Genomic DNA, 26963 nt, shown 5'->3' on the forward strand with positions numbered 1-26963 from the left:
CACTTTATGATTCCAAGATGGCAGCACCTATGCAACGGTGGGTGAAAACCATCACTCTGATGCAATCACTGTACCAAAGTGCTTGCCCTATTATGCTGCACTCTACTTCATCAAAATAGAGAATTTGCACCACCAATGTGCTGAAAAATATATTTCCTCAATGCTCAAACTATTTGTTAAGGCTTCGTTATATGCCACTCTCTTATAGCAGATAGTTTTCAACTTTTGATTATTGCTTGATTTACTGTAGGTATGAAAACTTTTGGGTAACTGCAGCAGCTGACCACATGGTCACCCCCTCGCATTGGCGAGGGGTGACCTGCAGCCTGTTTGGAAGCCTAGCTTGTAGCCCAAGCTACTGTTGCATTAGTAGCAGACTGCATTTGGAAGACAGTGTGGCTGTAGCTAGCTTCAGTTGCTGCATTGGAGTGTGCATCTATTGACATTAGGTGACCATAGCAGACAGAACTTATTGTGCAGGGGGAGACTGGTGTGGTGGGATCAGTTGAGTATGTGGGCTCCTTTGCAGTGCTTTTCAATGCGGCCGCAGAATATGAACATAGGATTCTTCATAAAGACTGAAAGTAGATGGCAGATATTTTCTGGCACCTAATATTTTGACAAGCCTTGCATGAAAGCCCTTTTCTTTTTCTTACCTGGAATATGGGGCTGAAGTATCAAACTGCCCGTGATGTCGCAAACAAAAAAGATTATCACCAGAACATCTCGGTGCTAATAGTCGCTGACAAGATGAGAAATGCAGGGCATCTCTTAATGCCCAACCTCCAGCGAGCACTTGTCGCCTTTTCTCATGCTTTCGCTCTGCGTAGATTGTTGAGGCTTGCAAGATGCCAAAGCATTGCCAAATGTAGGAAGCTCCTCCCTGCCATTCTCGTCTTACATTTGGTCCTCGAGGCACACTCCAAGTTGGTACAAAAACATGTGATGGTCTACTGAACACCCAGACACGATTCGGGCGATATGTTAGACATCGTCGTTAACAGAATGCGAATGGCTGGGAGTGTCTTACAAATGTCCGGCCTCTATGCATTGCCGAAGGTAGGAAGCTCGTGCTGGAGGCAGGAAACTGAGGTTTCTCCCAGTGTCCTCACCTCGTGAGCGACTTTTAAAAGAGGCAATGCTACACCATGCAATAAAGGTTTTTACAAAACCAATTTGTGGTTGATCTTATCAAAAGCATGTTATAAATCAAATTATATGAACTTGCTTCAGTCAAAAAATGGTGCTGTGTATTCAAATTTACATAAAATAGTTTTTCCTGAGCAACCTTCGAAAAAAAATTGCATTGAATAGTGCCGCTTTTTAACTGGAGTAAAAAGACCCATGTCTGTGTATAACTATCTAGACACTTTCAAACGAGCATACAGTAAGGAAACGAGGCAATGAATGTCTACCCTATACATGTCACCAGCGTCCTTTACTTGTACGAGACCTCTTCCAGCACAATGGAAGATCATGATTTCTCGGATCGGCCGCCTTAACAATGAAACAAGATATAAAATCTGCACTCACAGAACAGCCTGGTTTTAATTCCTTTATTGCTTATAACATTTTGGTGTCAACTGCATTGATTGCTGCAATGCTATTAGTCAATATTGGTGAAAAAAAAGATGTGCTTGCATTGACCAAAGTGTGAACATTGTGAAAACATTTTTCAGCAAACACAGATCTCCAACAATATCCGGTCCCGCTGGGCAATGGTAGCAATACATGTACAAACATTTTCACATCTAGGTCAGTTGACAAGCTTCTGAAAATGCCAGACGCCTTTTTGCGGTGCGTCTGCTCAGTGGCGCCTGCCACACTATCAGCCCGCTCTATGGACAGATCCGGTGGAATGTTCGATGCACATTACCTGCAGTGAAAAGTGATTTTAATTGTGGTTCTTATAGGCTCTTAGGCACCTGTTTCTGCATTTAGCGGTGTCGCCGTCTATGTAACTACCTCGCTAAATTTAGCGGGAAATTGAATTGGTGTCGAGGTCACGTGACGTCAATTTTCCCGCTAAGTCTAGCGGAGAAACTGAATTTGTTCATGGGTGTTAGTCATCTGACGTCATTTTCCCCACTAAATTTGTGTTGGGTCACCTGACGTAAATTTCCCCGCCAAATTTAGCGGGGAAATTTAACCCGCTAAATTGGGCAGGAAATATAGCTAACATTTTCTGCTAAATTGGAGGGAAAGGAGATGTAAACCCTCCCCTCCTCGTCAAGTGCTGTGTTCTCCTTTCGCATTACAGAGAATTGTAATTGTCTAATTTTTTTTAACGCTGCTCTTCCGTGGTGCTTGTCAACCGATAGATCTGAGAACATTGGCGTGTACCGCCTGAGCGGAGGCATCTGTTTTCCCAAGCACCGGTTTTGAAACCCCCCTTTTCTTGAATCCCTTCAAGAAGACGCTCAGTTAAAGGGCAACTCCACTCCATACTTTCGAGTTTGGGATTATGACTGTTTTTAGTGCAGTCAGCGTCCCTGAATTGCAAGGTGTAATTTTTTTCTCGTTATTGCGCATAGTTTTAAAGATATCGACGCCTGAAAGTTTTGTTTGGGGCGCGGCCAACAAAACCGAAACTAGCCGCTAGAGGCCCCGGCAACACTGGAAATCGGCCACTATGTGAACGTGACATCAGGATCATTCTTGTTCAACGAGTACACAGGCTGAGCGGCACCTACCTCTGTTGCGCTAGCCGTCTAAAGATAGGAAGTAAGCTGATTTTGTTTTAATTCTGAGTACGTGGTAGTTATCCAGCATATGTAGCAAGAGTTGGTGCGTATACCCAAAAGCTAGCGACTGGAAAACCCGTGAACTTGTACGGTGCCGTACTCGGTGGCCGCCGCCGTGCGTGCGCTATGCCGTACCCGTTGCTTGTATACCCAAAAGCTAGCGACTGCAAAACGAGTGAACTCGTTCGGTGCCATACTCGGCGGCTTTTGCCGTGTGTGCGGTCTTACGTACTCGTCGCTAGGCCTAAATTGTCATCGGGGCTCCGTGGATGGAGCGGCGTTGGTCTACGCTGCGCTGCCAGTGACATACAGTGCTGGAGGCCCTCTCGCTTTCGCGTGGCGGGTCAGTTCGAGACACGAAGCTTTGAGGCTTCGTGTCTCGGACACAAAGCCTCAAAGCCCGAACACACGTGCGCTGGGCTGTACGCGTCTGTATTTTCTTTCTTTTCCTCAGACGCGTAAAAGCCGGAGTCCAAAGTCCACTTGCCGAACAGCGTTCACCCACACCTTCTCCAATTTCCGGTCCGTTGGAAACTTGTGAAAAAGCACCTCCGTGCTGCGCAGCGGGTTGTTTGAGCATCCCACAGCGCTGCAAGTTTCGCTCGGCATCTTTCGAGGAACAGCTGGGCAGTCTTGGGCGCACCGAGTTGCTCGCTAAATCAAGTCTTGGAGTCCTCGCAAGCAAATAAACAAAAGGCACCACCGAAGCTACATGGGCTACAGATAAAAGCAACGGCTAAACACGCCAATCACAAGCCAAAGTAGCGGTGGCAGCAGCTCAGAGAAGCGCACTCCGTGCAACGCCTGGACCGGAGAAAAAAAGAATGATACGTCACGGCCCAATGTTGCTTTAGCGATCGGCCGCCCGCTAAGGAGCAGCGGCTCGCGGTGGGTCGCATATTTATCATCAGCATTAGTTGAGAATGCAGCGTCCCACGGACGTAATATTTTGGCTGGGGTCGTATTTTGTGTCACTACAGCGATACCAGTAATTTATTTAATTTTAAGTTTTGGCCGGAGTTGCCCTTTAAGAGAAAATGGTGATAAACAACCTTTTAGAAAATTTGTTTTTAGAAATACGCAATCCACTGAACTTGGCTGCATGCTCTAGCATTTGCTTGTTCCGCCTTCGCCAATGACAAAGCCGAGCCGGTCAGTCAGCAAGTCGGTCGCTTGGGCGGCCAGCATGTTCAGAGTATGATAGACAAGTTTTCGTGCAAGTCACAACCCTGCTGTTTTCACAATAATAATTTTACGTTCTGCCTGGTTTAGGGCCTAACAAAGAAGAGTGGGTGCTCAAAGTATAGGTCAACAAGCCTCACTGAATCGTGCGGTAGCCTTTAGCGTCTTTCAGATTTGCTTACAACAATCGAATGGATTCACTAAACCGCGCTCCTCTACAACTGCTTGTTGTAGGTGCAGTACATTCTATTAGCATAAAATAAAGGCACACAGCTAAAGCACCTCAGTGATGCCTAGCAGGTAGCGAAACAAATTTCTCTAACAAAGCGTGCGTGGTTACCGAGACTTTAGAAATAAATGAACTGCGTAAAGGACGAGGACAGAGGTAGAAACGAGTACGACACACAGAGCGCAGACTTCCAACTGTTTATTTGGCGCAGACACAACAGTATATATGACATCAGCAATCAGTTTGCGGTTAAATAAGGTTTAAACATGACCGTCCAAAAAAGAGAATTCCTTGTCTGATAGTGAAACAGATTGCATGCTTATGCAGTCGTGACCTTTCTTTTTAATGAAGTAGGCTTCTACGAGTTTACTTTCCGTTGCCTCATTTGCTCTTGCGAGAACACCTGTCCCTTGCAAATCAGGATGACAACCGCATTTCAAACAATGTACAGACAGATATCCGCCTGTGTTTTTTGTTTTTCTTTCGACTGCATAAGCATGCAATCTGTTTCACTATCAGACAAGCAATTCTTTTTTGGACGGTCATGTTTAAACCTTATTTAACCGCAAACTGATTGCTGATGTCATATATACTGTTGTGTCTGCGCCAAATAAACAGTTGGAAGTCTGCGCTCTGTGTGTCGTACTCGTTTCTACCTCTGTCCTCGTCCTTTACGCAGTTCATTTATTTCTAAAATCATGAACCAACTAGCCCGCCAAAAGGTGTTACCGAGACATCACGTTATTCAGAGTGCAGAGGCAGAGTATAACCACTGTACAGCTTTGTCTCCGTATTTGCATTATCTTCCAAGGTATTGTCCAGGTACAGGCGGCACTGCCGTGCAGACAAGCAAATAAATAAATATTTAACAAAGGGTGCTATTCAGTTTCGTACCAGCACCATTACCGTCTTGCTTCGGCAAAACAAAAGCGGTTCTTTCAATTGCGCAACATAAAAAGAATAGTGCAGGTAGAGCTGCATGGTACCTACGTTTCTGGATATTTTCTAGCAAAATAGCAGGTATTGAAAACAGGAAAATCAACCAGAAAGTGCGATGGGTTTGGGAAGGAAAGAAACGTAGACAAAAGGCAAGCAGTTCAGAGGAGACGACCCACCGAGCTCGACCTAACGCTGTACGAAGAACAATCTGAACCTGAAATACTACTTCCTGTACAAACACAAGATACCCACGATATTACACGATAAATAGCCACCAAAATTAACGTACCAATTAGGCAGTGCTGTTCGTAAGTCGTGTAAATCGCCGAAGTCACAGAACGTTCACGAAACAAAACGGCCATCTTGGAAAAATCAAAATAGTGATGGTGATAGCGATGAGTCTTCTGTAAAAACTCCGAGGACAAATGTAATCACTTTTTTTCGTTTTCTTGTTTTAATTAATGCAAGGAACACAAATTCATCTTAGCAGAAACTAAAATCATGGCAACAAAATAGCCTAAAGTTTGAACATTTAGTTGTGCCGAAATACACTTGGTAATGTCTATAAACCTTGTTTCAGTAATTAAATGCAAACAGAACACAAACCCTTGCCGATAGCCTTTCCTTGCAAGTGTGAATGGTCAAAACCCGATGCAATGATAGGCTGAAATACTTCGGGGATAGCATGCTTAAAGTGGCCAGGAATATTAAACGGGGTATATCTATCGTCTTTCCATCAAACTTTTCGGAGCTTAATCTTCTCAATAATTACCTTCTCTCATGTTTCGCAGTAATCCGTGGCATGGATTCACCACACTATTTTTGTCAAGTGTGGCAAGAGGTATGTACCACCATCAGAAAAAAATATGACAATTTATTTAATTACGACAGGAAGCCACGAAAGGTGAAGATGGCAAGACCCGATCCACCAAAAAGGAGTGGGCCTAAGAGTGCAGTCTTGGTCCATGATTCACGACTGTAACCTATGATGAATGCAGAGAACAAAGGTGTCCTTCAGGTCAACAGGAACCAATATCTGACCCGAACATGCAGGGCAATGCAGAGCAGGGGCAAATTTATGGGTCAGCCTGAGGGGGAAAGGAGATGATATCATGGGCAAAATGTTGCCCAGATCTGTTTTGTTAACCTAATATTTGTTATGTCACTAAACACCAACGTTACTAAAACGCTCAGCTGGAAAACTCACTCTTGGAACCTGGACCGCTGGCGTTCACCGAGACGAAACTAAATACGATAACAGCGCCACCCTTTTGCGACGAATTAAGACACACAAGTTGTTTTATTTAGCTACTGCAAAATGGCCCTGCGAGATGGCGCCACGTAGAGTTCCTGTATAGGCTCTTTACAGGAGTCATAGTTGCATGACTGTTTTCCACGTACCGCCGCACCGCTACTCACCGAGATGCGATCATGTGAGGAGCAGACTTAAATGCCGTGCACGAAAGTACACATTGCACGCATCCTGGCATACGTTGAGCGCACCGTGCTGCCATTCGCCGAATTCAGTCACATCAGGAGCAGGCTCCATATGCCGTGAAGGAAAGACGGCGCTACGGGGATGAACACGCAACTCCGGCTCCCGTAGGGAGCCTATACAGGAACTTTAGCGCCACTGGCTCTTCTGCGACTCGACGGAACCACTAAGTGTAGCCGTTTCCTTAGTGGCTGCTGTGGGAGAAATGGCGGCGTTGCAACAGACTTCTTCCAAAACTGACGCGCCCCATCGCGACGAAATACCACGCAGTGCCCTCTGGGAACTAGTTGGCCACTTAGTTTTGGTTTCGACTGAGCAGCTTCATCTCATGCTATCACGCCGCGACCGAATACGCTGCTCGCGTTTTCGATTATCTGAATTGTTTTACGAATGAACAATACACTCATTCTCGAGCGATACAAAACAATGACCGGGCACTTTATTTGGTTCCAAAAACACCGGATATTATGCGTGCATATGCAAACGTAGTAAGACGTGGCTTAGTCACCTCACCCGGCGAGTGCATCTTTGAGCTCAATTTCCGTAATCCCGTCTAGTTAGTACCAGCGCACTAGAACTGAAATTTTGTCACCTTGAGCCTTACACGTATTTTGTGTGACAAACGTCTGCTCCTTGTTACTTCATTGGGCGAAAAGCAAGCCACATCCTCACAGGAGTATCAAAGTTGAGCCCACCGTTGGCGCATTAACTTTTAAGGAAACACAATAAATTCAGCCTCACTACTGCACAAAAGTTACTATGATGTCTTCCTAATGTCATCACATATCTCACACTCAAATTTTAAACTGATAGAAGATTAAATTTTCGCAAACGCTAAGATCGGCTAGCTACGACGGAGGCCCTAACAAGCGTCCCCTACTCCTCACTATGCCTTCTTGGACGAGCCCAAGATCTGTGCCTGAACAGTGTGTCTGAAATTATCTCGGCATACTCAGTCAGGAAGAAAGCAAACACATAACAAATATTATGGCCATTAGCAACCGTCAAATGCGCTTTGAATAATTTCGTTCGTTCGGCGCACTGCAGAATTCATGCCCGTCCAGTGCACTTCCGGTGAACGGTGCAACATTGTTCACACAAGTGCTCGACTTCTGCTTTCTTTGTTTGTATGTGCGAATGTACCTATATTATTGCAGGATAACTTTATGAGCATACGCAATGTTGAATATTAGTGGAAGGGGAGCGGGCGGGGACTTCACTCCGTGCAGTGCTGCGGGGCAGTACAGATAAGAGATGAGAAGTGTGTTCGAATGGAGCTTTTCAATGGCGCGTCCGAGTTTTACTTCGCATACTCAGGCGTATTAAAAAAAAAGAGTAATTGCAAAAAGGTATATTTCGTCTATGGATGCACGAAAAACAAAAACAAAACAAAAAAACTTCCTGATCAACAACACTAATGTAAAGGCGCGAGCTCGATGTATGCACACTTATTGGTTGCTACAGCTTGTTGATTCGTACACAAGCAAGATCCCCCAGCTTCACAGCATCAAGATTTCCAGCACTGGCTCGTCCACATACCTCGAAACGCTAACAAAAAGGCTCAAGTACAAAAATACAACAAGCATCTATACATCTCAGGCTTGTGCTAAAGCTTCGAGGTCTGGCCATTTAGGTTAGTTTAAAGACCACAAATGGCGTTCTCGGGACCAGAAAACATGAAATAACGGCCATTTATAGTCCACACTCCGTGTATAATCTCTTGTCGACGTGTCAATCGAAACCATGCCACTCTCCTCCCTGGCTAACTAGTTCCCAGAGTGCAACGCGTGCCGTGTTGCATGCAGGAATTTATGGAAGTAGTCTATTGCGTTTAGTTCGGTTCTCGAGTATGGATGGAAGCCACTAATCATTTCTTCCTAACAAAAGCTGGCATATGTAGATTTTTCACTGAAAAAAGTTAACCTTGGGGGCCCTAATCCCCCCATCCTTAAAATCTGCCCATGATGCATGTGCCAAGAAAATGAGGGAGAAGAGTGGAAGAGAGCACGCAGGGACGTCAGGACACCCGAGCTCTGGTTTGAAGGATTGGTGGGTGCACCTAAAGCTAGCTGCCTTTGTCTCCACTGCACTCGTCGAGGACGTTTGAATGCGAGAGCCAAACACTGGACGCCCGCGTTCTGCAGTTGAACGTGTTCAACGAGTGCAGCAGAAACAAAGGCTGCCTTTATCCCCACTGCACTCGTCAAACGCATTCGAATGCAAATGCAAAACGCTGGACACAGACGTTTTGCATGTGCAGTACAGACAAAGGCAGTTAGCTTTAGGTTTACCCACTAATCGTTCCAATCGGAGCTCTGCGTGTGAACATTCCTGCACCCTCATCCCCTCCTCTCTCTCAATTTCTTGGCACATAGAGTTCTGGAACTTTAACAACAGTGACTAGTGAAAAATCCAACAGACATGACATCCACAAAAAAAAAAAACAGCTTTCTTTGGGATTTTTTAAAGGTGTTCTAAATTGCACAGCACTCATAGGATCTCTTCGCACTTGACCCGTCGCCCGTAGCACACTTCAGGACTAATCGCCAGACGACCGTCCCACACGATCTCGCAGGTCCCCCGAAAATGGGAGACGTGCGGAGGAGTGCGATAATAGGCCAGCAGGGTGGCATACTCTCCCCGACACGATTCGGAACGAGCAGGCTTAAAGCCAGACGACTCCAGAAGGAACGTCTGCACGTCCGCAGCTTACGTCCCCTTGGGGGAGGGAAACCAGTGGCTCCCACAACAGACACTCACTTTTCCATTAACAAAATTATTGAGACTTCTTCAATACAGCCGTCAAATGAAGCAATCGTGCTCAGCTGCTGAAGAGCTGCGCTTGTATTGACGTTCAGTAGGTGCACCGAGAACTCCAACTCGAGTTACTCCGTTCGGAGCCGCTACTGAACGCACCATCACCACTACTGCAAGGGAGGTCACGTGGAAATATTGTGTCCCTGAACTGCTCCTGCCGCTTCAAACACCTTAGAGTTGTCAGAGCTGCTCGTCGGTTTCAAGTCGTACCCAAACCCAGCAATGCGTGTCGCTGCGGAGGGGGGAATAACTCATCAGCTGCCCAAAAACTATATGAGTAACTTATCCCATGAGTAGCGGGCCTTATAGCAAGCTCGTTTCAAACGCACTGGCATTATGCAAGTCATCTCCCAGAGTGCACCGCACTCGTGGAGTGCCGCATGAAGAACCGGTCTCAATCTAACTTACAGAGTGCAGCCTGATGCTGTCACCATTTGCATTGTAGTAAGAGTGCAGACCTCAAACTGAAATTAGCGCTCCGCTGTTCGACATGACGGGCAGGAATGCGATTGTGAGTTGCTGCAACAAGCAGTTTATATCTGTAATGACTTCAAACAGCTCGGCTGTAAGAGATATTTACAGATGGCATTAGTTCCTGTCACAAGCTCAGTACAAAACAGCTGTAACTTTTTGTTGAACGATACACTGGAAAAAAACTGCTTGCGCAAAAGCGGAACAAAAGGATGCCCACACGACGCTTTCTCTGAAGTGTGCTCCTTCTGTACGAACAGCCCAAGTTAATTTTAGAGTTAGAATATTGTTCGCCAGTTTCACGCTATTTTGGATGGGTGTGAACTTGGTGGCGGGCTCAGTCTTGTCGTAAAGCGGCACTCGGTCTCGTTCACTGATATTGCCGTTTCATTTGACACAGCGATGTGCAACACTCTCGAAGCTAGCTAGCTGTAGGGCACGTTTCATTCTTGATTATCTCCGCTTGTCCAGAAATCTCTGTGACACTTGTTACAAATGCAAACTATTACCCTCAAGAATCCAGACATAATTTTTAAAAAGTGCAGGACTGAGGTGAGGCAGCGCAACTTGCTTTGATCAGAATCGTGGTGCGATCAACAAGAGCTTGTTTGACTCCTCGTCAAGTGACGGTATAGTGACTCGTGCCCCCGAACACTTGGATGCCCATCAAGCACCAACGTCCTCGACACATTCTGTTGGAGAACTTTTGCAAGTGTAATCCTAGGGCTACCTTTGCTGCTTGTAGTGCTACTAGAGTTGGAATGAAATTCCATGTCCAGCATTGAGTCTCTGCTATGGTGTTTGCCAAGCTGAAAAACTGTGCTTCTGTGTTAGCAGCCAGTCAAACAACTGTGCAAAAAAACAGCCCGTCGTTGAGAAAAGGGTGAAACTTCCTCATTTTGAATGTGATTCAGCTGTATGAGCGAGAGTGCCCGCCAGAGTCACGGACCTGCACCAATAGCTTTATTCCCCTCCAACTTTTTACTGAAAAGGGTGTAGACCTATATTCAGGATCTGGAACAGTTTGATTTGGTCCTCGGTCGTGCAGTCACTCAAGTCCGGAAATATAGGGACTACAAATGTCGGGATGGGCAGGTCTTTGGGCTCTTAAAGGGGCCCTCCAAAGTGTTCTGCGACGGTCTATTTATGGCGGTAACTCAATCTACAGGCCCTAAGGATCCTAAAAATCATAAAATTACGGTCATGCGTGGCGGATTTCCCTATTAAAGTTGCTATCAAAGTCCCCGGCACGCCCCCCTTTCTAAGATGACCCCGGAAAACGGGAGGGGCATCTCTTTATGCGTCAGCCAATAGCAAGCGAAGGATTCTGGCGTCGCTGCACGTCACGAACGCGGCCGACCGCCGATCCGCGGAGGAATCTTTCGAACACGTGCGGACCGTCGTCGTCAAGGAGCCCGGACTTAGTGCTCGGCAGTCGTCGTTCGTCGCACCGCACCGTCGCGCTGCTGCTGCAATACGCGGTCGCATTGCACAGATGACAAGGAAAAGTTTGACTCGTTGACGTGGAAGGATCGCAAAGCTGGCTTCGGAGTCGGGATCCATGGGAAGAAGAAACACGTGTCCCGCAAACGCACGCCTGCAGACGCCCCGGGAAGCAGACGAGCCGACGCATCACCCTCTAGCAAGAAGCTTGCGGGGAGAAAACATAGTTCGCTGGTTTTGGAGCGATAATTGCGGACTATGTTTCCTGCACCACAATCAGTTTACGTTTTTCCCAAACTCTAATTTAAAACAAGCTTAAAAAGTGTTGCAATAATAATGTTCGCATTCACCCCGAGATGCAGCATTTCCATTGGTCAAGTTTTAGCGATGGGCAGGGAATGGGGTATTGTCTTCCAAGAGAAAATAGTCCCAATATATTTCTTCTGGCATCTGCTTAATAAACGGTTTTGTAATCTAAAACTTTGGATACATATTAATTTGCACTTACTACGCAATATAACAACATAAACAGACGATCGCAGAAAGCTCCGAAGGGCCCATTTAAGGACACCGAAAGAGGGCAACAAAAACCTAAAATAGGCACTCTAAAAATCAAACTTTTATCCGTTTACTTTGCTCACCTTCTGTGATGCGACACGCCATCACATTCTACTCCGTTTCACCTTGTGTTGTACCGCAGCCGACTATACGAGCCACCGGAGCCAATCCAACTCTGTCGCTGCCAGATGACACTGTGCTCGACGTGCCGTTGCGCCCAACAGACAGGCCACGTGACACACCTTCGGCACTGGATTGGCTCCGATGGCTCGCAGCATTCAGAGTAAAGTGCGGTATTGCATTTTGTGCTCTAGTAACTCACCACTGCCGAACTGCTACGCCAGAAGCACTCAGCAGACCCCACCAACTCTGCCGCCCCTACGCTCCATTCACCCCTACGCTGACAGGGCGGTAGGGGCCACGTGGTTGGTGGGCCAAGCTATTATTGACTCATGTCCGACCTCCACATCTGTATGAGAAAGGGGCGTGATAAGTGATGCAAGACTGACAATCGGCTGGTTCACCGAGCATGTAGCCTCCAGTGCCCTGTCAGTTAAGGGGTGAATGAAGTCTAAAGTTGGTATATAACAGCCGTCTACTGTCCCACTCTCAGGCATGCCACACTTGACCAGTCCAGTCGTTGATCTTTAAGCAGGGTTAAGCAATGACTGCCTCGTGCCACCACACATGAAGGTGTCCACGGAACAAAGCCGCATTTGTGTCTACTCGCACCTTTGAGAAAATTGGTCCTGCCAGAACCCACAGCTCGTCGAGGTAGAAAACTTTCGGGCCCTTTATTTCCTGTGTTGTACAACACCCCAAGAGGTACCTCTGTTGAAACGGAACTAGCTTGACCCCCTCGATCAGAAGCGAGGCCCCTTGCGGCCATTCAGCGCCGTCTACTCATTCATAGATGTTGCTCCTTTCGACAAAATGTCTGTGGCGACAGCTGGAGCTAGTGAAAAAGCGGACACCGTAGCTCTTCCCAAAGCACCCTGTTCTTCCTCAAGAGCGGCTAGTTCATCCAGGAACAGTGCAATGGTGCTTGGTGGTCTGTGATCGCAGACCACCATCATAGCCCCACCAACGGTGGCGGTGGCGGCCAACCGGCCGGCCGGCCGGCCGCCCCCCCCCCCCCCCCCCCCCCCACTGACGTCACTCAGGTGACAAGCATTTCACTCGCATGACGTGACTCCAAGCCATACTCACTATGGCTGGCGACAACCCATAAAAGGCATGCACTGGCCCTTTGACCCACGCTGAGTGCAGTGCAGGAAGTGGAACGGCATCGGTGACCCAGTCGCAGCAGTTACCCAGAACTGTTCTACTGCTGTCTCGGCGAAGGTGCAGGCCCGCTGTTTGATGCACGTAGGTAGAAGCCATCAGCCGCGAGCATCAGACACCTGGGGTGGAAAAGTCTGCACCCAACAAAACAATAACCATGAGAAGAGTGGTCTAGCCGGTGAATTGCAAAAACATAAAAAGCAGGCACATATAGAAGTATTTCTGTTACCTCGTCTCATGCTCAAGCATTATTTTGGATAGTATAGTATAATGCCTGTCTCGCAGTGGCTTTCTGAACAAAATGTAGTAGAAAATACAACCAGTTGAATACCAAATGAGAAGTAGAACAGAGAGGCACTTATTTGTTGTCACTTTAACATGCACATTATGGAAGAGCACAACTCTTCGCGATTAACCTGTAGCAGAATCGCTTAGCAGTTCTGCGGCAGGTGTGAATGTACCACGAGGCAGAATACAGCATTTGTGCAGAAAACACCATCGCAGGCCTACCAGGATGAACAGTAACATTATTTATTACCCGCCAAATTCGACGCGCCGGGAGGGCCATTCGCGAAGCCTGATCTGTTTGTAAATCCCGTCTTTCGACAGAACGCTTTTGCGACTGCACGAGCTCGTCAAAAGCTGACATTCCCAACGCGCTTGGTCCTTCTTTAAGTGCGATTACTGAATGCAAATGCGGCACAGGCGGCACCCGGGAGCCACATGTCACTCCCGTTGATTATCTCTACTATCTTCTTTGTCCCCGACGCTACGTGAGGTAGCCAAGCGCTATCAAATTCCACCACTGCGGTGTCGCATCGACGATCGAACGCCACCAGAGTAGGTAAATTCCACTCACCTTTTACGTTCTGAACAAGCGTCACACGGGCCTCCGTGTGGCGAGACGGGGCCTGGTAGCTTGCATGAATGCGCTGTGAACTTCACTGCCGACGCTCGTTCCCAAGCATTGAATAGCGAGTTTTAGTAGACCGCGTTTCCCGCTCCGCTAGGCCCCTCCGCTACCCGGAACTGTACAGCCAAGGCCATCGGCGCGCAGGCGCAGTGGCGGTTTCTTTGTAGCGGAGGGCTAGCGGAGGGGGAAACACGGTCTACTAAAACTCCCTAATATCACGACCAACTCCACTCGGCAATACGGCGGCACATAACACGACAACGTGTAATACAAGAAAGACCGCTGGAACCGACACGACCGCTCCAAAAAGCACCCACCAAACACTTGAAAAAACGAAAAGTAAAAACAAAAAATAAAATTGAAACAAGCAAAAACAAACAAAACAAAAACTTTCGTCACTTCCGGTTTGTGTTGTTTTGCTTGTTTTTGCTTTTTCTCTCAGCCAATAGGCGTTGCAACCTTACTGCGGCGAAACGCTCGTCAGTGGAAGACCGAACTGAATGACGCCATTTCGTTCCAGCGGGATATGATTTGTTATTTGTATGGGTTGGCGTTATTTCTGCCGCCGAGAACCGCGCAGGCGCGACCTTCCTTATCTGCCGCAGCGGCTTTGGCCCTAGAGCGGCGCGATTTCTGCCGTCGCGGCGCTCTGGCTCTGGCCAGCACCTGCGGTTGAGCGGCACGAGTGCCGCGACGGCAGAAATCGCGCCGCTCTAGGGCCAAAATCGCTGCATGTGAAACACTCTTTACTCGTTTGCTCGCTTCGCGATGCGACGCGCTCCTATCTGATGTAAACTGCGAAGGACATGCCGCTCCGGAGGGCAGTGATCCCACATCTTCTCTCATCGCTCTGGACAGCGGCCGAGCGAGCAGAACACGTAATTGCTGCATATAATATAATTGTGTTACACAAAAAAAAAGAAAAGAAAGTGGGCGAAAAAAAAAAGCCGTTTACAACTTTCTGTAACGCCGAATTAGAGCGCAGCTCCTGAGGAGGAGGGGGGAAGGGTACTGAGGAAAGGGTATACTTCTCCTTTCTCCTCCTCATCCTGCCTGCTACTCCTCCCTCCGAGTGGTGTAACCGTTAGGTCACGTGACATCACCGGGATAACGCGACCTCACGGGGGTCACGCGACTTGATGACGTCACTTGTCCCATAATGCACCGGACGGTTACGCCGATGGCGACGCCACTCAAGCCGAAACGGGCTCTAAAATACGTTTGGGTGGACGCCACGGATGCACATCTTTAAAGTCGCGAGACCCGTCAACAACTTCGTAGGGAAAAAGTACCTAGAATGGCGGCTGCACCTCTAATCGCCGTAGTTCCAAGGACAATCGGACCCCTCTGCTGGGACAGGTGCGCACACGTCTGCAACCGTTTTACTTTTTCTTTGTATTTATTTTCTTTCGCTTTTTTTGGGGTGAGATTGTGGGAGTGGGTCTTCTGGGGTTTTCGACAACCTGAACTGACAGGGCAGCTACGCGCACGACCGACCAATCGTCCGATCCCCTTTCACCACCAGTCTCCAATCTCTGCGTGTGGGTATGGGCATGAGGGTGATCACATGGCCATAAGTAGGTGCACAATTGGTTCAACAAGCACCTACCTTCCACCGCACAGTCAGCTTGAGGTAGACTCACAAATCACCTCTGGCGCAATTAATGCGTTCCATCTGTATGCGTACCGTTTCCTTTTTTAGTCCATCCGAGCTTTCGGGTTTATAAGGTTGTGCAGAAAACAAAAAAATCAGCTAACAAAAAAAAAAAAGAAAAAAAAAGAGTAATGTAAATGCAAATTGGGCTGTCAAACCAACAGAGGCCATCTGGCATGCCCTAGCGGAGGACTGAAGAATAATGTAGACCACCTGGGAATCTTTCGACGCGAGACCAAAAGCTTTGTTACATGGTGCAGTTTCTGCCATGAGCCTCCGTCAGTTTGTGTGCACCTCGGCCGAGATTTGAACTCGCCAACTGGGGATCCGTAGGCCGGCGCTTTGCCTCACAACCACCGAAGCGGCAAAAAGAAAGGGGTCCTTCTACAAAAATTACGAGTCTTTGAATGTGTGTGCTATGCTCGAACCTGGACGGTTGAGGCCATGAAAGCTTCGGAGGAGGAAGGGAAACGCGCATACACTGATGGTGGGAGCACTCGCGAGTCCTTACGGAGCCCAGAAAACCTCGCTGCTGCTTCCCGGCCCTAAACTGTAACTCCACTTCATGTCACGCCCCTCGATTTGGAAGATCACTGTTGTTCCAAAAAAAAGGCGACTTTGGTTACGTGCCTAGTTAGACAAAATGTTTTGTTAGATCCACTTGATTTTCGTAGGAGACATTATCGCAAACGTCTATACCCTTTTCTCTCCCATCTACCACCACAAAGCCAAAGAGTCTGCTGTTTTGCGGCTGTATCGTTTCGATTGATTCAATAGACTTAGAAGACTTGACTACAAGTTACAAGTTCAAACTTTATATGAAGATGTTACGTTTCACATGTGGAAACGTCTGACGAGCAAAAATGTCTGATCAGATCCTTTGTGCATCCATTACTTTCATAGCGTTGCGACACTTTGTATTTCATTCTTTTTGTCATTCGCATTTTTTGCTGCGCATTACGGCTATCATGGTGCCAAGTACGAGTTTGAGCATAAAAATTCGGGTAACAAACACTCACAAAATATCTCATTTGCAAGATTAGCAAAATTGAATTTAACCAAGCTCAGTTAAAAACAATGAAGAGGAATTCTCGTAATACTTCACATTTTATTGACACATGTAATAAAGACATATTGGTAAAAAAAGAGAACATTCCTAGAGTAGTTACACAGAACCAATTAAAAGCTAAAATGTGTTGAAGGGGTACTAAACCACTTTCTACGATAGTCTATGGTCATAGTGAAATCTATAGGCTCCAACATACTAAAAAAAGAACATTACATTAATGCGTGGCCAATTTCTCCATCAAAATCGCTATCAAAAGATCGACACCAGATGTCGCCATCGGACGAGGAGGGCAGAGCCCTGTCCGTCCTCATGCAACTGCGCCATCTGATGTCAATCACAGTGTCGAGGTAACCAAATTTTTCATACCGATCTTATTAGAGAAAGTGGCCAGGCATGAATGTGAAGTTTCGTTTTCTAGGATGTCTAGAGTCCATAGATTGGGTTATAGATTGAGCCCATAAATAGACTATCGCAGAAAGTGTTTCAGCCAGTGTCCAGGTTTCCTATATCACTGCTGTTTACAGTTCCTATCGAAGCGTTCTTCGTCTTCTGGGCCCCCGAACAGGATATCACTGGAAAACTGCTGCCCAGATTCAACTGAAAAAAAAAAAAAAAAAAGAAGACATGAAAGTGGAATAAAAGTTGACAAAATCTGACTGGACTAGAAAGAAAAATCAGTAGCAGCAGTTTTCTTGCAAACATCGAGCATCGCGTGCAAGCCATTGCATGTTGTACTTTTGGGCGAGTAGGTGCAGTAAAATTGTCCGTGAAGTTGGTGCAAGGCCCTTCGTGATAATACAGACTATGGTTGACAATGTCCCCGTAACCATTTATGGGACAGCCCCAGAACATGTCCGACCTGCATACAACTGGACCAAAGGTTTTGCAACTGGTGCAAGGACGCCATCAATCGGGCAGCCCCAAACCATGCTTGATCAACAGAGCATAACTATAGGTTCTGTGGCATTTAGGAGATCATGACTACGCCCCATCCATAAGAGATTGTTGCTTATAACTAGGGTCGTTTTCGGGGTTTATTTTTCTTCAAATTCGTAGGGGGGGGGTGGGGGGGGGGGGGGGGGGGGGGGAGTTCTTTGGACGGGTTATTTTTTCCAACAAAATGGGTGTTTTGACCCCTTACCGTTCAGGATGACTACAGTTTGTCCGATTTCCTCGGATCATGCACCTAACCGTTTTGAACGAACCAGGCTCGCTCGGGACTTAGTTTGAAGCTCTACCAACAAACGGCAACACTGAATTTTTTTTAAATGCTGCTCTCATTTTTGTTGTGGCTAGAAGCTCGATTTTGAAGGCAACAAATGTACATTTTGAAGACAACAATTATGCAATTGAAGGACAGAAATTTCACACAAAAAAAAAAAAAAAAGGGTTAAGGGGTGAAGCAATGCGCCTTGCGAGTGGGAGAGGGGGTTATACAAAGCCCCGCCTCCTCAAGGGGGTGGGGGTTGCGGATGTAAACATATCGGCGTCGGCAATGGCGGACGTGCTGTTGGGCTGTAGCCGTGAGTCCTTTGCGTAATTGCTGGTTAAAAAAAAAAAGAGAAAAGAACGTTCCGCTTCTGTCCTGTGTGATTTAGAGGTCGGCTCCAATCAGGCGCTGTCCAAGGGGCAGTGTTACCAGGCGAAATGAAAACGTGGTGCAACTTCAGATGTGGTGGGTGCATTCACGATGGTGTGTCACATTTTAAATTTCCGAGAGGATTGACAGGAGTTTTTTCGTGATTTGGTGAATGGTGGTGCATGTCCGTTCTTAGTAGGTGGAGCGATTTGTCTCGTTAAGGGGGGACACTGGCTAGAGGTCAAACTTTTGAACTACTCAAGTGATCGGAATCAAATTTGCAGGGGAGCTTTAGCTTCAGATGTAAGTGTACTGTGCAAACTTTCGGCTCTCTAGGACAAATTTACATACCTGCATAAGATGATGTGTCACTTTTCATTAAGAAATCTATGATATGCAAATGAAGCTATTAAGCATCATTTTGACTGCTTGAATATAAAGTGGGGGATATGAGACCTCGGGCTATCTAGTTTTAATAACTTAAAAGTAAATATTTCAGGAAGAGTTATTACCTCAAACTATGAGATGCATATCTGTCCTCTGTCAATTTTTGAAAACTTAGTGTTTTATCACTAAGGGCTTCAACTTAAAACAAAATAAAGTAGATAGCCCAATTCCTGAGTAAATTTCAGTTCAGAAACATCTTGATTGTGGTATCAGAATACTTTCACCTTCGAACAAAAGATTCCTTCGTATAAAATTTGCAGCAAAAAGTGGAACTGAGAAAAATGCATTCAAAGATTGAACTCCTTTACTTTGTTACTGCCTCACAATGTGTTGAAAATATTTTATATCAACGTAACTATTTGGCGTATGGTTATGAAATTTGGTGTAAGGGTGTATAATTAGTTTCTAAAACTGAAAACCTCAAAATTAAAAAATGAATTTTTTCAAAAAAATTTTAAATTTAGGCCCATGTCCCCCCTTAATTCCAATAACGAACGAGACTCTAGTTAGATAGGCGTGCGTGGTTTTCTGCACCTTGCACCCTTATTAGAGGGACAAGCGGCTCCTAGCCGCACGAAACAGAGCAATAACAAGTCTGTGATGCCCTTAGATGTCCGGGGCTGCACGCGCGCTACACTGAAAGAAACATCATGTTTTTATCCCTGCTTTTAAAACAGTAAGCTTTGAAAAAAAGTGACTCGAGCAAATACAGAGGGCTAATTGAAGTCCATCAACTTATCCCCAAGCAAGTGTCTGTCTGTTTAAATAACAGAGCATAGAAAAAGAAGTTTTCATAAAATTTCGCCAAAAATAAAAACATAAATTACTTCTTGGTGTCAACGTGTCTACGACATAACTTCCGCGATACGCTCGACGCCACGCATGAAAGGAAGGAACTTGCGGACGCTAACCACCCTCGTTCTCGGTTGTTAGCAAGCAAACCTCGGTGCGTCGGCCACCTCGCCCGTGAGTCCTTTGGCTTCGCTCTTTGATAAGTGTCTGCTAGTTGTTAGACAAAAACACATCATACAGCTCGAGTTATTTCATCTGCCCTCTCTGAAAGGCAAAGTCTGCCTCGCTCGTAAAGGTAAGACAGCTAGTAGACGACGCTGCAAAAGAGCAGACGACGCTGGAAAAGAGCAGACGCTCAGATAGGGGGTCTCAGCAACCCCCTATTTTTCCGCTCTAGCCAATCAGAGCTCAACGTTCTGACGTCACCGCAACCCCTGCGCAAGAAGCAGACGAACTTGCCCCTTGCCCTCCGCATTGGCTTCCTTAGGATCTTCAGGACACTTTAAAGTATGTTTCTGGCCGTTTGTTTACCCCGCTAAATTTAGCAAGGAAAATGACATCACACAACCTATGTCACGCGACCTGTAGGCAAGTTCAGTTTCCCCGCTAAATTTAGTGGGAAAATTTACGTCGTGTAACCTCAAGACCAATTCGGTTTCCCCGCTAGATTTAGCGGAGAAAACGACATGGCTCAGTGTCGCGTGACCCCGACGCAAATTCAGTTTACCCACTAAACTTAGAGGAGAAATTGACAGGAGACTTGCTGCGGCTTCCCATTATGTCTGTAGCTAAACGTTTAATTAGATAACAGCATACAGTGCAATCCACTTATAAAGATTATGAGAAAACCCAAAGTTCATTCGTTTTGACCGATTATCATTGTATCTGGACTAGAAGATGAATGTTTATAGTCTTTAAACTCTAAAAACTGATCGTTATAAGCAGTACATCGTTATGTCTGGTATCTTTATAAGCGGATTGCACTGTACTGTCAAGACCGGTCATAACTAGGTCAACGGGAATCAGAAGTAACTTCGCTATATCCGCTATTTTGTTATAACCGACTTCGGTTATAACGAAGTGCAAAAGGGAATGGGCAATCGCGATCGCTTTGCTGTAGCCGCCATTTCGTTATAAACAATGTAGTTATAACCGGTCTCGACATTAGTCGGTTCTGCCCAAATATGTTTTTTCAGTGTCAATTTTCGGCATTGGGCAAGAAATCGGCATTTGTTGGACCTCAAGTCGAAGAAACGGGACACGGGCTTGGAGTTGCCCAACCTCCAGAGCACATACTTGTGCACCGATTGCTTGGAAAACGTCCCGGCACCGACGAGAGAAGGAAACAAGATGAGGGTGTCTGGTTTCCAAAAAAAGAACAACCCTCACGGACAAGTTCAGTGTGGTTGTGTTCGAGGTAAACACTCAATAAAACTGCAGTTGAAGATCTTTTTTCCTTTTTTCCGGTATGCCTGGGCTTGTTTTAGCACAGGAAAGCTTCAATTCAGAGCGTTCTGGTTATCCCCAACCTCGATAAAACTGGACAAGAGTGAATGTTAGAAAATATTTCCACACATCTGATGTCTTCCGGACATAGCGGATAGGTGACACCAGCACGCGCTCTCTCGTACGCGGTGACAATGCACTTTACCACATTCGTAAGGAAATGTGTCGTGGTGGTCAACATCATGGAGGCAACCATAGGCGACTGATGGCGGCGATAAAGTTTATTCTCGTGTTTTGAAAACGTCCCAAGTTTACGGCCCATTGTGGCCTAGCTCGGACATCCGTCACTGAGATCGGCATTTGGTGTATCTCCACGAGGAACAATATCCCCATCCAGGGAAGAAAAAAAATATCCGTCCTCATGAATATTCCTTCGGCAAAAGACTGAGCTCGTACAAACAAAACCACCTGGGACCTAATTGGCGCTTTAAGAATGTGACACATTTGTTCTGAAAACCATAAAAAAAAAAAAATGAAAAAAAAAAAAAAAATAATTTCTATAGTTGTTTTTACCTCGAGAAGAAACAAAGGCTTGCATATTGTTTGTATGCAGCGCGAAGCAGTTCTAAGATGATTTGGTTGTCGGAAGAAGGCATGCTTTTGAAGTTTGAAGAGTATGCCTGTAAGTTCACCCTCACCAGTATTTTCCGTGGCTGCCTCGGTGCACAGTGGACTCGTCGCAGCGTGTTTCGTCGGTTTTGAAACGCACGTGCAGTGTTTCCTGCAATAGAAAGGAACAGGAAGTTATGGCAATAACACCGGTACCACAAACCGTTTTTTTTTCATTTTAAGACCCGACTTCAGCGCAGCTGAAAATAAGAGTAGCTCCGCCCCCCTGAAAAATAAAGAGTTTCCGTCCCCGAAAAACTAAGCTATGCGTCGCCAACGCTCCTCCTCCGCCCAAATGTAGAGCTAGCAATCCAAACCAGACGGCAAAGTTTCCGAACTAACCGTCGTCCCAATCAAAAGTTATAAGCGATCTTCCGAAAATTTTGATAAAAAAATGGGGCCCCTTTTGTACAGTCTTCGGTAACCAGCGCCCATTCGGCTTTACATATTTGAGAGCCTCCGGAGCCATTATTTCCCGTTAAAAAGCGGGACGTCCCCACCACTCCGGCCGTGGTCTACGCAAAACGTGCCACAGGAACACGGAGCTAATACGCCTTCCATATCAAAAAAGGGAGACTCCCTTGCCTGGCAGAGACCAGGGCCTTCATCTGACGCTGCAGCGTGTCGTATTCCCGGTTGCGCAGCTTTAGCTGCGCTGCCAGGCGCTCCGCACGGAACTCCTCCACGATGCCGCCGTGGTCGAGCTGCCGTCCGTACTGCAGCAGACGCGCACCCTCCCTGGACCGCGGCGTCATGGCTGCCAAGTCGGCGGCGGTCAAGGCGTGACCGCACGGAGCCGCATTGGGCGACGTTGGCCTGGGCTGCAGGACTGCGAGAGGAGAGATGATGTACACGGGTTGGAGGAGCCAAAGCCAAATGTTTTTTTTTTTTTCGTGCCAAGCCGACGAAGGGCATCTGAAGCAACCTGGCGGAGGACCAAGGGTTACTTTCGACCACCTGGGATTCTTCAGACTCCGGAAGAAGGTGCTGCGTTAGACGGCGCCTTCTTTGAAGCGACTAGCTTTCTTAGGACCTTCGGGCCACTTTGAGGTTCATCTCTGGCCGTTTATTTCCCCCGCTAAATGTAGTGGTGAAAATAACGTCTTGCACCTTGATGTCTTCACCTATGCAAAAATTCAGTTTCTCCGTTAAATTTAGCGGGGAAAAATGAAGTCTCATGATGTCACGCAACTTGCACGAATTCGGTTTCCCTCTAAACTTACCAGGAAAATCGACATTGCACAATTTCAATATCAATTCAGTTTCCCCACCAAATTTAGCGGGGAAAATGACGTCGCATGGCTCGGGGTCACGTGACCGCCACACAAATTCAGTTTATCCGCTAGATTTAGCGGGGAAAATTGACACACGACCTGCCGCACCTCTTTGAATTATGTCTGCAGCTAATAGCTTAACAATATAGTTGGTTCTGCCCGACTTATTCCGCATTAAGCTTCTGTCAGATGGGTGGGGATTCAAACCAGCCACCTAAATGTAAGCTGGCCCCTTGGCTTGGAGCTACTGAGGCTGCTTGTTTTAGAAAATTACAACCTGCGAGACAGTGGCACCTTTTCAAACCTGGCGCACGCGGCTTCCGTGCCAAAAGGAAAAGAGCAATGCAAGCTCACCAGTGCTGTTCAGCTCCCTCTGGTGCAGCCTGCGGACCTCGGCTTCCAGCTCAACCTCCCGCCGCTTGTGGGCCTTCTTGGTGGCCTTGAGGCTACGGACACGCCACCGACGCCAATATTAGTCCCCAGCAGACAGCAGAGAAACAGATGCTACGAAGCAAGTTTTCCTCGAAGGAGCTGCAAGTAGGCTTTGTCCCAATGCGCTGCTCACTTAGGTCCCGACTAAGAATGTCTCAAACCTGCGTCGAACCCCAGGTTCGACTTGTCCAACTTTCGGCAAAATTCAACAAAATTCGACATTTGAACAGTATTGCCAAACTGCTACGCAGCATTTTGAAATATTAAGCCACACAACTTAAAAGCCTAACCACAGAGTGCAGTCGAAGTTTGCAGCCTATAAACTCTAAAGTATGGTTGGGGCCACAACATGTTTGCAATGAACGCATTGTTAGAACCAAAACGACTTACTCCTCCTCTAGTGACTGGAGCCTCAAGCAGAGCCTATCCATCTCCTGCGCTGACCAGCGGTCAGTCTGGACGGCTGTTGACTGGCAGGGTGCAGGTGTTGTCTGTAAGGAAACCATTGTGAATTAAGAGTGCGGGATATTACAAAAATGAGAGAAACATTGTCCATCTCTTTGCCACTTCCCAAGGGCATCCTAAATGCATAGAATTTATAGGGCCTCTTCGCACCCCTTTCGTGGGCACGATTAGTTCACACAAAAGTGCATTACCATATAAGTACCTGTATATGCCACACTTGTGTAAGGGCCTGGCCCTGCATATTTAAACCAATGTTAGAAATTGACGTGCATTACCCTCCCCCTCTCTTTCCGAAGTGCAACGAAGTGCACTGGAGAACTCAAAAGAGCAACTCCGGCCACTGTTGCCAGTGTCGAGCGCCGAGGACATCGCAGGTTACAACGATCGAGACAGAAATAAAGGCGCTCGAGACCACTGTGTGCGATCACAAGTTACATACATTTTTTGAGGCACATCCAAAACTATGGTTTTTCTCAGTTGGTCGGCTGCACCTAAAAAATTAACCCCGTAATAAATAAAGTACGACCCTCCTGCGCAACTTGCACGGTAATAGACAAGTTGCAATAAACCCAGTCCACACGTGAAGCATCCTATTAACCGTTGGAAGGTAAAGTGTGCTGTCTCTCGCGGCATCTGCGATGTGAAATGGAGGCCAGAGGGGGAAGAAAGAGACAAGATATTGACCTATCAGATAAGAATAGGTTCTACTTAATGCGACAATGCTAATACAGATAATGAATTTCAACAAATTTTATGCAAGTTCGACTTTGCACAAAAAAACAACCTACCAACTTGCATGATGACCTACTAACATGCAAAGGAAAAAAAAAAAAAAAACATTTCTTTAAAACAGACTGGACGGGAAAAGAACACCATAAAATAAATTTACAACAAACTAAAAATTCTTTTCTACAGCTATATTCACGGCGCAAAAAATAATTTATAGTTGGTGTCTGCGGAAGCCGCCACTGGTCAACTGGTAGACCTGTGCGCCGCTGCAAAGTCACACCGCCGCCGCACGCTGAGCAGGGCGCGCCACCGGTTGAATGCGTTTCTCCACACCGCCGCCCACCGGCGCGCCGCTGCCACCAATTTCTAAAAGTTACTTATTAATCTTGGCTCCTGCAGGCGCCAACTGCAAATTCGTATTTTGTCGTAAATAAAGCACTAAATTTTTTTTTCGTTGTAAATTTTGTTTTACAACATTCTTTTTCCATCTCCCGTAGAATACCGCGCATCCGCCCATTTCACGCTAAGTGCCCACTCCCAAATCTGCAAGATCTGGGAAAATATTCACAGTACATTTATACGTAAAATTGATCACCGGACAAGCGTGTGTCCGGTGTCCTACAAAACGAGTCAGAAGTCTCATGTACCTTGGCAGAGTGTTGTGGTCTTGCACGATGCACTTTTGCCCGAACTTCCCCCGCCTTCTCGGGAGACGAAATGCTCTCCGCCGTGCACTCCGTGCTCGGCCGTTCCCCGGAACGTACTCGTTTCGGATTCCTGCTTCCGGGAAGGTCGTCCGCGGCACTGGAACGTGCGGCCGCCCGAATGGTTGCAGCGAAACACGCAGGGGGAGACGCCGCAGGAGCCTGAACGGATGCATAAAATAAAGAAAGCACCGACAGTCGCACTTTGCACTGCCCTAAAGATGTCTACTTCTGCTGGTCGTCACAAACGGTAAAGCAGGAAGACTCAAAGTCGCAAGACTCAACCAAACAGTAGCCAGATAAAGTCGACGATGTCAACATCGTCGTGCGTGGCACTTCAGAAAGAAAGCCCCGCCAATGGTACAGCACGAGTGAATGTGAATTCCGCACCTCTTACGGGTGCACACCCGTCTTGAGCCTGCTATTTCGAGTCTCTCTGTTTCTTCCATACCATGCGCTTGTTCTTTTCTCATTTTCCTCCTGCACTCGCCTCCCGCATGTGCAAGCATGATCGCTACCCTCTTACCACATTTCATACTCCTGCCTCCTGTGTGTTGGCTCAACATTGGAATCTCAACCCAGTTTTCGCGTCGCTTGTGCGGCTCATCATAAAGTGAAATGTAATGTATCATCCAGCAATATAATAATAAATTTTGCGCTAAAAGTACTTTAGAAACCTTGCTGTGGGACAGTAAGCAACACGCTGTCATAACAAAGGGACTTCATGCTTTGGCTTGAATGACGGAAAAAGTATGCAACCGGGGAGAAAGAAGAGACATACCTGACACGATGGCTGGCGACCACTTGTGCTGCTCCATGGCTCGTCAACTGGCTTCAGGAACGGAAACTTCGCCCTCGCCGAGAGTCGACGTGCCAGCTCGTCGGGATGGACCCCGCTGCTGCCTGTAGAGGACTTTTGGCAGTCCCCAGGTGGAGCGGACAATGGGCGGAACAAATGATTGAACAGGCACAGCAGACGATGAAACAGGTGGAACGGGCAATGAAACCAGTGGAGCATGCAATGGAACAAGTGAAGCAATGGGTCGGGTGGCCGGCGTGTGATGAAGTGGAGAGAACAAACGTGTGCAAAGCGGGCTTAACGGGGTACGGCACCTGCTACCAAGCCCGGTTTGCACGACTAGAACGAATGATGTAGAAAACAGTTAAGAAACTAGAGGCACGCATAATGATACTTTGTGGGAACATGACTTCGTGAATTTTTAAAGCGACAGCTTTAAGGAGCTTGTGTCGCAGAAGACGGGAAAATCTTGATTGGTCGATGGAGTCGTGGCTTAACAGCCACACGACCTCCACACAGGAATTTCCAACAATCCACAACGCTCACGTGAAACGTGACGTCACGCGTGGGATGAAAGGGATTAAAACATGACATGTAACGCGAATTAAAGGTTGCGGCATGTTTCGAACGATTTTGCTTTATAAAGTAATTAATTTGCATTGAAAGAAAAATCCAAAGAATTTCAGGCAGGGGCTGGATTCGAAACTATGACCCTTTTGCTGCGAGCCAGATACGCTACCAATTAAGCCACGCACACATGCTTGCACAGGTTCAGAACGGGCGGTGGTTTATATTTAGCTATCACGTTCCACTCTTAAATGCGAAGGTT

General features: G+C 46.8%; 1 protein-coding gene across 2 annotated transcripts in view; it reads right to left on the reverse strand.

The window, feature by feature from the left end:
* Positions 1-16823: 16823 nt before the first annotated feature.
* The window catches only part of LOC8041507, a 44851-nt gene continuing 34711 nt past the window's right edge, over positions 16824-26963 (reverse strand). For both annotated transcript variants that reach the window (XM_002414730.5, XM_040215970.3), the window contains exons 19-25: positions 26117-26248; positions 25279-25497; positions 23828-23928; positions 23360-23451; positions 22317-22560; positions 21761-21843; positions 16824-17395 (exon numbers count right to left, since the gene is read on the reverse strand). In XM_002414730.5, the coding sequence (XP_002414775.3) occupies positions 17307-17395; positions 21761-21843; positions 22317-22560; positions 23360-23451; positions 23828-23928; positions 25279-25497; positions 26117-26248 (960 nt within the window). In that variant the 3' untranslated portion in view covers positions 16824-17306. The remainder of the gene's footprint in view (positions 17396-21760; positions 21844-22316; positions 22561-23359; positions 23452-23827; positions 23929-25278; positions 25498-26116; positions 26249-26963) is intronic.

Source organism: Ixodes scapularis, unplaced genomic scaffold (assembly GCF_016920785.2).
Source record: "Ixodes scapularis isolate PalLabHiFi unplaced genomic scaffold, ASM1692078v2 PGA_scaffold4__175_contigs__length_147842914, whole genome shotgun sequence".
Classification (NCBI taxonomy): Eukaryota; Metazoa; Arthropoda; class Arachnida; order Ixodida; family Ixodidae; genus Ixodes; species Ixodes scapularis.